This window comes from Neomonachus schauinslandi, chromosome 1 (genome assembly GCF_002201575.2).
Source record: "Neomonachus schauinslandi chromosome 1, ASM220157v2, whole genome shotgun sequence".
Classification (NCBI taxonomy): Eukaryota; Metazoa; Chordata; class Mammalia; order Carnivora; family Phocidae; genus Neomonachus; species Neomonachus schauinslandi.
In genome coordinates, this window is record NC_058403.1 from 81,435,648 (window position 1) to 81,450,174 (window position 14,527).

Below are 14,527 nucleotides of genomic sequence, written 5' to 3' on the forward strand. Positions count from 1 at the left end.
AATGAACTATTGGGACTTCATCAAGATAAAAAGCTTTTGCACAGCAAAAGAAACAGTCAACAAAACCAAAAGACAACCGACAGAATGGGAGAAGATATTTGCAAATGACATATCAGATAAAGGGCTAGTATCCAAAATCTATAAAGAACTTATCAAACTCAACACCCAAAGAACAAATAATCCAATCAAGAAATGGGCAGAAGACATGAACAGACATTTTTCCAAAGAAGACATCCAAATGGCCAACAGACACATGAAAAAGTGCTCAACATCACTCAGCATCAGGGAAATCCAAATCAAAACCTCAATGAGATACCCCCTCACACCAGTCAGAATGGCTAAAATTAACAAGTCAGGAAATGACAGATGTTGGCGGGGATGCGGAGAAAGGGGAACCCTCCTACACTGTTGGTGGGAATGCAAGCTGGTGCATCCACTCTGGAAAACAGTATGGAGGTGCCTCAAAAAGTTGAAAATAGAGCTACCATATGATCAGGCAACTGCACTACTGGGTATTTACCCCAAAGATACAAATGTAGGGATCCGAAGGGGTACGTGCACCCCGATGTTTATAGCAGCAATGTCCACAATAGCCAAACTGTGGAAAGAGCCAAGATGTCCATTGACAGATGAATGGATAAAGAAGATGTGGTAAATATATAGAATGGAATATTATGCAGCCATCAAAAGGAATGAGATCTTGCCATTTGCAAGGACGTGGATGGAACTGGAGGGTGTTATGCTGAGCGAAATAAGTCAATCAGAGAAAGACATGTATCATACGACCTCACTGATATGAGGAATTCTTAATGTCAGGAAATAAACTGAGGGTTGCTGGAGTGGTGGGAGTGGGAGGGATGGGGTGGCTGGGTGATAGACATTGGGGAGGGTATGTGCTATGGTGAACGCTGTGAAGTGTGCAAGACTGTTGAATCACAGATCTGTACCTCTGAAACAAATAATGCAATATATGTTAAGAAAAAAAAAAAAGGAAGTAGATAGCAGGAGGGGAAGAATGAAGGGGGGGAAATTGGAGGGGGAGACGAACTATGAGAGACTATGGACTCTGAAAAACAAACTGAGGGTTCTGGAGGGGAGGGGGGTGGGAAGATGTGTTCACCTGGTGATGGGTATTAAAGAGGGCACGTTCTGCATGGAGCACTGGGTGTTATGCACAAACAATGAATCATGGAACACTACATCAAAAACTAATGATGTGATGTATGGTGATTAACATAACAATAAAAAATTAAAAAAAAAGACACATTTCTTTTCTTTCTCTAAATCATATTTAATCTGCTCCCAAGACCTTATCTTACTGAGTTTAAGGGAAATGCAATCTCTGTTATTGGAATACCTCTCCCCATCCCAGAGTTGTATCCTAGGTGGGGACATCTTATACAATCCAGACATTCTGGGGAATTCTCTGGTCTTTCCTCCACATTGGTCACTGCTCATATAGTCACTGAAAGCTCTGTAAGTACAAAGTTCTCATTTTTTTTTTTTTTTATTTCTACCTGTATTGCTTGGAACAGAAACTGTAACATAATAGGAGCTCAGTTCAAAGTTATCCGAGTTCTCCTGGTCTGTCCTGTGAGGACTGCTCCTCACATCCCCGGCCTAGGCACCACGGTCTTGGCCCTGGTGGGGGTACCTAACCAGCCTCCTGAAGGTGCAGTCTCACAGCTTCTCACAGGGAGAGCCTTATACCACAGAAGGCTGCAAGGCTCACGTGCATCAGGGTCTGGAATGGATGATGGGTGAGGTGGAGTGGATTTCTGTACCCTTACACCAAAACTTGAATGCCCCAGCACAGGATGCTGGCATATATAACGGCTCATCTGGGGAAGGAGTCCAGTGACTGATTAATTTATGCATTAAGTGATCCAAAGTTACCCCTTTTGAATATTACCGAGGTGCTTCTCTCTATTCTTATTTCTCAGAGGCAATAAATAAATGGGTATCAGACAGCCCTAGATATGGATTTAGGTTCTGCTGTTGGCCAGCTGCATCTCCTTGGGCAACTTAGTTCTCCAAGCCTCACTTTCCTCATTTGGGGAATGAATGGGTGGGATCATCATAATTTTGAGGATCAAAGACATAGTATATGAAAAATGCTTAGCATTGCAACTACCAACTAAATGACTTTTTTTTCTGATATATTTTAATCCCATAAAAATGCTTATTTTAAGGTTATAGTACAAGAAATAGTTTTTGGCATGATATAGTTTGTATAAGGAACCAAAGCCAAGCCATGCTCACAGTTGAAATGATGTAAAATGCCACAACTAAGTCAGTAATAGAGAGAATTGTCGCTCTTTAATGGAGAACATAGAACTATAGAAACACACACTGGGCCAAAGAGGACACCTCTGTGTTAGGAAAGTCACTTTGACTGTGGCAGAGACAATCTTTCATTTTTGAGCTTCTCTCGTCATCCTGTGGCCTCAAGTTTGCCCTTCTTAGGAGAGAGAAGCATTGATTAGCTGTGGTAGCGTTTGCAACCCTGCAAGTCTCGAAGACTCTCAGCAGCCCTGGGGTTCTCTGAGTCAGCACTTTATTGGAATTACTAGGCCTGCTTTTCGTCCTTACCTAAAGTGGCAGCAAATGTCAGTAAGGAGGGTGTTGTGGGTGCCTGTGTCTCTGTGGTGGTAAAACAGAAGTCCCTGGACTTAGGTCTTTTCCCATCACTGTGGCAACCTAGCTATGGCCTCTGGTCTGGGTCACGGCAGTTTTCTGTTTCCTGATTCAGGCAAGCAGGGTGAGGATATTCCAGCTGCAGACGTTTCTACAGATTCCACTGAGCTCTGGGAAGGGCCAGAGGCCCCGTCAGTCAGGAATGCTGGGAAGGACAGGAGGGGGCCTTTTTCTCAGCGAGGCTCCAGTTGCCTGGCCTGTCGTGCTCCGAGTGTGCTCCCAGCTGGCAGGAGAGATGGCTGACCCATGGTTGGGGCCGGATGGTTGGAGGCCTCTGGATGGTCAGGTCCGTGAGCGGGGACCACCGGCAGGAACTGGGTAGTGACCAGGGCTGGGCCTCTGGTAGCTCTGACCTTGAAAGACAATGCATGTTCCCAGTGAACTTGGGATATATCTAAATTTAGGGCTTAGCTAGGGAACAAGAGAATATAAGCAGGTTAGCGTGGTGAAAACACCCTAGGCTTTGGACTCAGACAACTCTGGGTTCACATCCCAACACAGTTAGGATGTTGTTGTGAACCTCAGGTTTCTCATTGGTAAAGTGGTTGTTTTAAGGAAAGTGCCTCGCATAGTATCGGACTATAAGAGAACTTAGCCCATAGGACTTGTTTGTTTGTTTTCTAAGCCACAAAACAAGAGGTCCAAAAGTAGAAATTCCTTGTATCGGATCAGTGACTCCATGACATTAAGGGTGCATCTTTGCGATTCTCTCAATGTTTCTCTTGTTTTTAAAGTCTTAATGTCAGTATGGTTGCGGCAGCTCCAGATATCAAGTCTGTGTCCAAAGCAGGAAGAAGGTGAATGAGCAATGCTGGTTTCTTCTATTCTTTTTGCCAGAGAGCAAGAACTTTCCCAGAAGCTCTCAGTAGACTTCTGCTTATGTGTCATCCTGGAACTGTGTCATGTAGCCATTTCTACCAGCAAGGGAGTCAGAAAAGGCAAACATTTAGCTTTGAAATGGCTACAGTAGAAGGTGGTCGGGAGAGAAGGGGAGTGGTTATAAATTAGCCATTTATCAGTATCTACCATAATACCTTTCCTCTAATTAAAAGGAATTATCATTTTCTTTTTCTTTTAATGGTTATTTCCTCCCCTTGGAATCATTGTCTGAAGTTCCCCCTCTCTCTCACATAACACCTTTTAGAAATAATTAATAATGGAGGCATAAAATACTCAGGCTTGTGGAGTCGACAGTGTTCCCTCCCAGCAAGTGGGAAATTCTCACTGAAACAATGGAGACTGTCAAATTAAGGAACTGACCAGAGTCAAAACTTCTGTCTAAATCAGAGATAGAGTTAGTAACTTGGCATCCAGGAAATGAGAACCAATGCAAGAAGGTGTAGAGAAAAGTACTGTTTAAAAGAAATTTACTGTGACCCACGTATGTACTTTTAATTTTGTAGTAACCATATTTAAAAAAGCAAGGAGGAACACATGAAATTAATTTTAATAGCATTTTTATTTAACCCAATATATCTAAAATATCATTCCAACAAATCATCAATATTCAAAATTATTGTTGAGATACTTTACATTTTTTTTCATACTAAGTCTTGGAAATCTAGTTTGTATTTCACACTTACAGCACATATCAATTTGGATTGGTTATATTGCATGTGCTCAACAGCCATATATGTCCAGTGGCTATTGTACTGAGAAGTGTAGACTACGGAAATGGTTCTCAATCAGGTTGGACTGAAATCCTTCTTTTTATAACAAATGACTTGTATTGTCCTCCACTATTCTGAATTGAAATTTATGGATACCATAACCTGTATTAGTTAGGGTAGGCTGAACAGCTATACCAAATAGACTCCGAAGTGTATAGTAGTTCAAACAAACAAAACAGAAATTTAGTTATTTCTCTTGGAGCAGTCCAGCATGTACGTTCATGGTCAGCAGATGACTTTTCTCCATCTTCATTACACATGAAGGTTCCTTCCACTTTATGGCTCATGTTACTATTATCCATTTTGTGGCCATCTTATTATCTGTATCCAGAAAGCAGACAGGGAAAAGAGAGCATACTGCTTCTTCTTTTTTTTTTTTTTTAAAGATTTTATTTATGTATTTGACACAGAGAGAGAGATGATGAGAGCAGGAACACAAGCAGCGGGAGTGGGAGAGGGAGAAGCAGGCTTCCCGCTGAGCAGGGAGCCCAATGCGGGGCTCAATCCCAGGATGCTGGGATCATGAACCGTTCCTGAGCCGAAGGCAGAAGGCAGACACTCAACGACTGAGCCACCCAGGCGCCCCGAGCATAAGGCTCCTTAAAAGCCTCAGCTCAGCAACAGCACATACCACATACCATTGACTTGAACTTGGATCAGTTAGATGGATACATTTAATATCATGGGAAGCTAGCAAATGTAGTTTAGTTGTGTGCTCACGGAGTGTGAATAGCTACCCCTTATTTATGCATATACTGAAAAAAAGAAAGTGTAAAGGAGAGTAGTAAAGGAGAAATAAAAGGAAAGTAAGAGTAGTAAAATAATACATATTTCAATATGTATTTCTAGCTATACTAGAAAAAAAATAAAGTCGTCAGGTACTCAGAGTCATCATGAATGTGATAGCTGCAAATGCTGGGGTGTGGTGTGGGTGATCAGACCCCCTGAGTGGCTTTACTGTAGTGATTTTCTGAAAGAGTAAACAATTGTTGATACAGTTCTGAACAAAGTTGATAAATTCTGAACAAAGTATTACCTTCCTTCAATTTATAGGGTAGTTGCATTCCTGAAAAATTCAGTATATATTTAAACCATTTAAAAATAATTTCTGATTTGTGACACCATGGGTGGACCTTGAGGGTGTTACGCTAAGTGAAAGAAGTTAGACAAGGAAAGGCAAATACTTTACCATTTTACTTACATGTGGAATCTAAAAAAAAACTGAACTCATAGAAACAGAGATAAAGATTGGTGGTTGCCAGAGGCAGGGTGGGGGTGGGGGAAATGTAGGAAAGTGGTCAAAAGTACAAACTTCCAGTTACAAGATAAATATATTCTGGGGATGGAATGTACAGCGTGGTGACTATAGTTAACGGTACCGTATTGTGTATTTGAAAATTGCTAAGAGATTAGATCTGAAGAGTTTGTAAGGTCATTTTTGAGGTGGTGGATGTTAATTAAGCTTATTGTGGCGATCATTTTACTATATATATATATCGAATCATTATATATATACCTTAAACTAATACCATATTATATGTCAATTATATCTCAATAAGATGGAAAATATTTAAAAACCCTTTATTATTATGTATGAAACAGAATTTATAGGATCTGTTCACTATAAATGGATTTTTCACTTATAATGAGTTTCTATTTTTTTTTTTTAGATTTTATTTATTTATTTGAGAGAGAGAATGAGATAGAGAGAGCATGAGAGGGGGGAGGGTCAGAGGGAGAAGCAGACTCCCTGCTGAGCAGGGAGCCCGATGTGGGACTCGATCCCGGAACTCCAGGATCATGACCTGAGCTGAAGGCAGTCGCTTAACCAACTGAGCCACCCAGGCGCCCATAATGAGTTTCTATTAAGGTATTCAGAAATCACACAGGATGTGGGACAATTCTTTACTATCTAGGATAGATTATTTGGTTTCCCAGGCCCTGAGATTTCTGAAGTGCCTCCCAAGAAGTGGCATTACCATTTTCCTAGCTAAAATCAGTTTTTTTGTAGGGAGAGAAAAGGAAAATGGATTTTGGAAGGCAAATAGCAGTTAACTGACTCTCTCTCTCTTTCATTGTTGGTCTTCACCATCTTCCTGTAGGATTTCCTAGTGTTCTAAATTCTCCTCTGTAGGATAGAAGTGCCAGCCAACACCCAGACCCTCATGGGAATAGTCTTATGTATCCCAAGAACTTACTATTTTCTGCAGTAAACCTAGTCCTCTTCCGTTTAATGAACAGGTGAAAATTATACCATGAGTAATGACATTTATTTAAGTCACCATTTTACTTAACTTTGGCTTTCTCTATTTTCCTTGAATAGGACTACCTCTTTGGTACACTCTCATCCTTTTGCATTTCCATGTATTCTCACAAGGTGGCACCGAATTCTCACAACCCACCGAATGTGGGTTGTCAATGCCTGTATCGAGGCTTAGCTCTGTCTCCTTGGGGCTTCTGTCTCTTAGGGTTAATGTTCAACAGCGGGTGGTGTTCAGTATCGATATTAACCAAGATATAAGAACACTCCACCTGTCTTTCTCTACTTAGGTGTGAAGAGCTTTAATTTATAATTAACAATGAAAGGCAAAATCATTAAGTAGTATAATCCTATCTTAATGAATATTTTAGGGTGTTTTGAGTCCTTGAAATGTTTTAGCCATATTCTTGGCAAATATTGGTTATGCAATTAGTACAGTGTTATAATGCATCTAATTTTAGCCTTACTAGAGATGTAAATTCTCTTAATTTGCATTTATCTAAGACTTCCTATGGCTATAAAACTGCAAAGAGGAAGAATATGAGGTGAAAGCCGATAGTATCCGGATTTAAGTTGTTTTCAGTCAAATTATTGAGGCAGCTTAATCGCTATGTCAAAGTTTGACAAGCATCTAATCTGCAGGTAACTTTCTTTAAAATTTAAAATAAACATGTAGAATTAATAAAGAGATACTTCCTGGAGAAGAATGACAACCAGACAAGTATCACACAGTTTCATTCCACAGTGATTGGTCTCTTGAGAGCCTAACCCCACATTAACAGTACCTAGAAGAGACTGGTGTAGAAAACCACAAGGCTGTCTTACTCTTTACATGATACAAATACTCATGTTTGCCTGACAGCACATTTTTGCCCTGGAAACAAATGTACATGGAAAGTCAGAGTATAAGCAGAAGATGCTTATCAGGTGTGGACTCAGAGCAGCAGAGTGGATTGGATGATCTTAATCGTGGTGTCATCAAATATCCTGTCGACATGGTCTAGATTCTCGTGATCATGGGCCAGGCTCCTCTCTCCTTAGGAAAGCATTGGCAGTACATGGTCTGCCTTTGTTTCTCTGAGTCTCCCTTTTTTGTAATTTCTTCATTGATCCCACACCCTCATTAATCACACAATTCTCATTAAACCACACCCTGCCCTACCTCTTTCATTAGATGTGTAATGCATGCAGTCATTTGTAGTTGGCTTCACTGGGGAGCCTTTATTTTTCTTAAAGTAGTTTTCCTCCATGGGCATAACCTGGAAGATGCTCCCAGCAATTCAGCTCTTAACCCATTGGCTAGGGCATAGGTCCCCCAGCTTTCTCAGTTCTTGGTGCCTTAGTTTTTCAGTCTCAGATAGATATCTCAGTCTATCTTAGTATTTCCACAGCCCTTCTTGGCCAAAAGCAATACCTAATAGTTAAAACAACTTAGTAAGTCTGTATATCCTTAGAACTTAGTAGCCGTTTGGAAAAAAAAACACAAAACAAAACACATAAATTGAAAGAAAAAGTAATGTTTAAATTGCATTCTTAGGTAACTACAATAATCTCAAGCCTTGGAATGAGACTGAACATCACCACCCTCATTTCCTGTTCTACATTCCTTTTCATACTACACTTGCTCTTTATCTCAGCAGCCACCAAAATCCCAACTTCACAAGGCAATGCCTTTCAAAAGAATATAGGGGAAAAAAAAAAAGAATATAGGGCAATTTAATGTTGGAATTGTGAACTACCTCAAGCTAGTAGCCCACATGGTGTCCTATAGATGCCAACTCTTGCTGTTTCCCTCAAAAATTTAAAATATTCACGGTGCTTTTGCGAGTTCACCATGGTTCTCTGGGTACCTGGGACACAGTTTGGGAACCACGGGGCTAGAATTCAGTCGTATAGCTGCATCTAGCTGCAAGGAGATGAAGAAATGGAATCTATTTAATTTAATCTAGTGACCTCTGCTCCGATAGATCAAATATTTAAATATTAATTTTACATTTCTGTTTTCACAGTGCTGTCTTATATCCCTGTTGGTCAATTATTGAAGGGCAGATGATTATTTCCTCCTTGTAATAATTATAACCATAATAATGGTCACTATTTATTGAGCACTTATATGTAATAAGTGCTCTACTAAGGTGCTTTTCATATATGGTCTCACTTAATCCTCACAATACCTTTTGAGGTAGGTACAAGTATTATTCTTATGAGATATATATATATATATATATACACATATAATATCTATATATATCTATATCTGTCTATCTATATATAATGGAAACTCCTATTTAGATTAAGTATCTTGCATAAAATCACATAGAAATCAAGTGACAAAACAGGATTTGAACCAGGCTGTCTGATTTTATTTTTTATTTTTAAAAATTTATTTATTTATTTATTTATTTATTTATTTATTTATTTGAGAGAGAGAGAGAGAGAGCACGAGCTGGGGGAGCCTGGGTGAGTGGCAGAGGGAGAGGGGAAGCAGACTCCCTGCTGATCAGGGAGCCCGATCCCAGGACTCCAGGATCATGACCTGAGCCAAAGGCAGACGCTCAACCAACTGAGCCACCCAGCCACGCATCTTGGGCTACCTGATTTTAGAATGAACTCTCTTAACCACCATGCTCTTTTACCTTTGATATTTACTGACTACAAAAATGAAGAACAATATTATATATTCGTGTTGGCATTATTTACTGTTCCACCTATGCTAAAGTAATTAAATTAATACTACCTTTTATACAGTAACTATCTTCAAAGGATTTAAGAAGTAGATTCTCACAATATCACTTGACCAAGCATGAAGAAGAGACTTGTTCAAAATAGTTCCATGTCAACCTTCCCACATTCTAGTCTGAAATAATACAGAGAGAAAAGGGGGAGGCCAGTATCGATCTCCCAACTTGATATTAGTCAAAGTCCCTTACCTGCAGGATGTGACACCAAGACATTTTATTAACATCTTGACCACCCGTTTTTGTTGCAGGAGGTCGAGGGAAAGATGGTGCCCCCATCATCACTTTTCCAGAGTTTGTGGGGTTCAAACACCTCCCAGAGGAAGACTTCCTGAATGTCATGACCTACCTGACTAGCATCCCCAGGTGAGCTGAACATAGCGGTTTGCTGCCTTCCCAGTCACTGGCTTTATTCTGAATTTCTCATGTGGCAGGGCTGGGCGGAGATGGAATTTTCCCTGAGCACAGCTCACACTAGTATGTAGCTTGGCCAATTTCTCTTATTTATCCATCACAGACAAGGGGTGGGGGAAGAGTCTAGAAAACAATGATAAATGAATGTCCATTTTGACTCTGGTGTGCACATAGGGGGTACTCAATAAACATTGTTGAGTGAATGAAACATTGACTGAATAGCTAATGCTGACTTTGTGCCTTCAGCTTCATTGCTCTGGATTAAAGTAATTCTGGCTTCCTGGGGCCTGTCATCTGGGACACATGGCCATTGTTCAAGCAGGTCAAGCCATTTTAGGAGTTAATTTTTTTTTTTTAAAGATTTTATTTATTTATTTGAGAGAGAGAGACTGAGAGAGAGAGAGCACATGAGAGGGGGGAGGGTCAGAGGGAGAAGCAGACGCCCTGCTGAGCAGGGAGCCCGATGCAGGACTTGATCCAGGGACTCCAGGATCATGACCTGAGCCGAAGGCAGTCGCTTAGCCAACTGAGCCACCCAGGTGCCCCATGGAGTTAATTTAGTTATCTCCCCCAAATAAGGAATTTAGGGGAAGATTTTATACCTGCCCTATTCAGATGGACAGGTAAGAGAGGCAAAGAGCTAGGAAACAAAGGCCGGGAATAAAAACTGTGCTTATAGCTAAGACCTTGACAAAGATGTTTTTGGCATCTGCTGTTTCCACTCTCTCTAACCCGGGCCTCATACCTTTATCCAGTGAAGTCAGTAAATACCCAGGCATCCAAGGTGTGGAGTGTGGGACAGAGTTCATATTGGTGACAACCATTTCACAGACAGAGATCAAGCTGGGAGTGGGGTCAGAACCAACTCTTAGTGCCGTGTCCACTCTCCAGCCAGGAAAGGCTCTGCCCTCCATGGGGTTATAGTGTTTATGACATCTTCTCTCACTTAACTGCTGTGAGGTTAGGCCATGTGTGTGCTCTTTAGCTTGCCTTCTGTCTGCCTCATGTGATTTCGAGGTTAACACCAGCTTTGTGATTGAAAGGCCACCTGGTGTTTCATCCCACCTGTGGAGATCAGGCAGTTGAGTTGTTTGCTTTAACCAAACTCACTCTAAAAGTTTTTTTGGTTTTTGTGTTTGCTTGTTACCTTTCTTCTTTTTTCAGGGAAGGCTATGGATTTCTATTTAATGCACTTCTTCAAAGTTTAGTGCTTAAATTATATTTCACCAGTTCCCTTCCTTTGTACCTTTGATCCCTGAATATGGCATGTATTACACAGACACGTGAGGATTTGGGGTTTTATTGATTTGAAGGAAGGATGCTGTATGTCTCTGGGCTGAGCTCAAGTGGTTCTCTGCTGAGCACCTTTCCCACCCTTCTTGATCTGGCTAACTTCTACACGTTCATCAGCCCTCGGTCTGATCTCATTTCTTCAAGGGCTCCTTCCCTGACTTCAGTTCTGCTCTCATAGACTCTTAATTTCCATAGACTCCTGATCTTACCCCTTATATAGTATATGGAAGTTATTTCTGCATTTCCCATTAGACTGAACAACTCAAGTAGGGGCCAATGCTTTGGTTTGGTTTTGTTTTCTCTTTTATCTCTAGCCCTAGCGCAGTGCCCAGCACATAGTAGGTTCTCAAGAAGTATTGTTGGTGGAACTTCCAGTTCTGATATAATTCATTTCAATCAATGAGTATTTATTATAGAGTGAGAAGGAGGCTGCTGACAGAAGAGAGGGGAACCCCAGTCTTCCTGCCTTTACCTCCCTGGTTTATAGGGAGTTGAACCTGGTCCCCCTCTTTGGCTCGATTGCATTCTAAAACAGTGACCCATCAATTTAGGAACTTCTCCTTCCATGGGGAGCAGCAAAGGAAGGGGGTAAGCAGGGAGGTGGGCAACAGGTGGACGTGGCTCCCCCATTCTCATTATGTTTGTTTTAAACTCACCATCTAATTTTCCTGAATCCCCAGATGCAATCATATGCTAAACAAAATGGGTGGTTTTCATCTTGTACTTGAGCATTTTCTGAGTCACACCGAGAAGCATACACTGAGTGCCATCTGTGGATGGCAGTGCCAGTGTAGAGAGAAACATTGAAGGGTAGAACCCCTATCTCCCAGATGTAGAAGAGAAGAGAAGACAAAATCAGGGACTAATGTTTTGGCCTGGTGTCTTTTTTCTGCCCTATGTTCCTTATATAATTTCTTGTAAACAAGGAGTTTTCCCCTTTCCTAGAATGCTTTTCTTCTTGAGAAAGAATAGCTGTCTGACCAGTTATTACCCTTTCCTCTTCCTGGCATTTGCTCATACCCCACTTGCTGCCCCACCCCTATTTAAAACAGAGACAATGGGTAAGAAGGCCCAAAATGGGAATTTGACCTGAACCTTACTGTCCAGGTTCCATTTCAGGTTCCAAAGAATGAAACTACCCTTGTTTCTTTTATGATTCCTACTTACCATCATATGCATCTTTCTAAATCTGAGTGGTTGCCAGGCAACAGAGCCCTTCCCAGGCTGCAAAATGTTTTATAGGCAGTTGGCAGAGGGCTCATGATATAGAACAAGGAAGAATTGATGCACTTGAAGAGGAGGATGGCAGGATACCCAGGGTAGGGAAAGGATACCTCTGTGCTTGAAATTAATAAGGACCTCTCACTGTGGCTGGGTTGGGTGAGGACAGAAAGCTTCCCATGGCAGCTCGTTCTTCACCAGAACTTTGCTGTGTGCCAACAGTGTGGATGGTTCTGTTAGGTGCTATAAAGGACCGATGAGGCCATAACAGTGTATCTTGAACCTCAAGAAGCTTGTCACAGGACTCTTTTGTCGTGATATTTTGTGAAATATGCGAACAAAGTGCTAAAGAAAGTCAGAAGAGAGAAAAGTCACTTCAGACAAGAATAACAAGGAAAGCTTTAGGAACGAATAGCCTTGAAAGATAGGTAAGATTTCCACAGGTAGATATGGAAGGTGACATTCCAGAGAGAGAGAACAGGGTGGTGTTTAACAGCTTTGGACACAGCCCCGATCTGGAATGAAATCCACATTCTACTGCTCACTAGCTGAGTGATCTGGGGCAAAACGTTTGGCTTCTATTTCCAATGTCCCCTGAATTTTGAAGTTTTAAATAGAGTATGTTTGGGGAATTATAGACCATGCAGGTTGATCAGAACAGAGTGAGGCTCCTTTTCAGACAGTAGTGAGAAATGAGAGCTGGAAAGACATCTGGAAACAGGCTAGGTAAGGCCTTTTCCACCAAGTTAAGGAGTTTAGACATAGTGAGCATGAAGAGGCCGTTGGAGGTTTCGAGGAGAATGACAACCAGATCAGTCTGGTAGTGGTGTGCACGGTGGATCAGACGGAGCAGGAGAGGAGGCAGGGAGACTGATTAGGGGCTTCTACACTGGGACAGGTGCAAAATGAAGGGGAGTGAGCTAGCTTGATAGCAGGAGGACTGGGTAGAAAGGGATGGACAGAAAGGTGCTGGTCATGGTTAGGGAGGGGGAGAGTGAGAAACTGATGATGGTGCTTGGCTTTAGGAATCATATTCATAGATCTCACTGCTTGTCTGGGCATGTGGAATTGAGCCCTCATTTTGGTTTTGATTGTCTCATCTTGTTTTATTTTGCTGCTTTGCCTGGCTCTTCCTTACCAAAAGTGTGCTAGGACAGTGGTTTCCATCCTAGCTGCACATTAGGGGAATTTTGGGGAGTTGTTGTTTTTAAAAAAATTTTTTTTAAATAAATTTAAAAAGATTTTATTTATTTATTTGAGAGAGAGAGAGTGTGCTCGAGAGCGTGCACAAGAGCGCATGGGGGTTGGGGGAAGGACCAGAGGGAGGGAGAGAGAGAGAGAGAGGGACAGACTCCCTGCTGAGTAGGAAGCTCTATGTGGGCTCTATCCCAGGCTCGATCCCAGGACCCTGAGATCATGACCTGAACTGAAGTCGGATGCTTAACTGACTGAGCCATCCAGGTGCCCCTTATTTATTTGAGAGAGAGAGAGACCGCGTGTGCATGTGTACACAAGCACATGCACAAGCAAGGGGTAGGGAGAAGGAGAGAGAATCTCAAGCAGACTCTGCGCTGAGCATGGAGACCAACACGGGGCTCAATCCCACGACGCATGAGATCATGACCTGAGCTGAAACCAAGAGTTGGACACCTAACCAACTGAGCCACCCAGGCACTCCAGGATCACTTGGGGAGTTTTTAAAAAATCCTGATACCCAGACCAGAGCTCAGACTAATGAAATCAGAATTTTTTTGGGGTGGAACCTAGGCTTCTGTAGTGCTGGAAGCTCCACAAGTGCTTCCAGTGTGCCACCAAGGGTGAGACTCACTGTGCTAGGGCTGGCAGGGAGGCACTGTGGGGAAGGGAAGAGGCGTTTGAGGTGTGAGGAAGAAAACGTGGGGTCAGGCTTAGCTTTTGGATAAGATGCAGTAGTGGGGCATGTGGGGAAGTTGAAAGACAGAGGGAAGACAGTACCCAAATCTTTTACCTTTGTTTTCATGGTTCTGTATTTCTTCTTAAATGCAACATAGGCCAAAAATTCTATTTCCTGAGCTTCCTGACTCTGCGATTTCTTTGTGAATTAAATGTCGTACATAACTCTTGAGTTAGAAATCTTCCCACATGGATCTCAGGGTATTAAAATATATATGGTTGTGTCATTGCCACATCACCGTTATGTTTCCAATAACAACTGAGGGCTCACTTTAGCCTATTGAGTACCATCCGCTATGTGT

General features: G+C 41.8%; 1 protein-coding gene across 1 annotated transcript in view; it reads left to right on the top strand.

Annotated features, from left to right (window-relative positions):
* Positions 1-14,527, top strand: part of MCF2L2 (MCF.2 cell line derived transforming sequence-like 2) — a 236,007-nt gene that overhangs the window by 29,539 nt on the left and 191,941 nt on the right. The window contains exon 4 of the mRNA XM_044921376.1: positions 9,617-9,731. Coding sequence (XP_044777311.1) covers positions 9,617-9,731 — 115 coding nt within the window. The remainder of the gene's footprint in view (positions 1-9,616; positions 9,732-14,527) is intronic.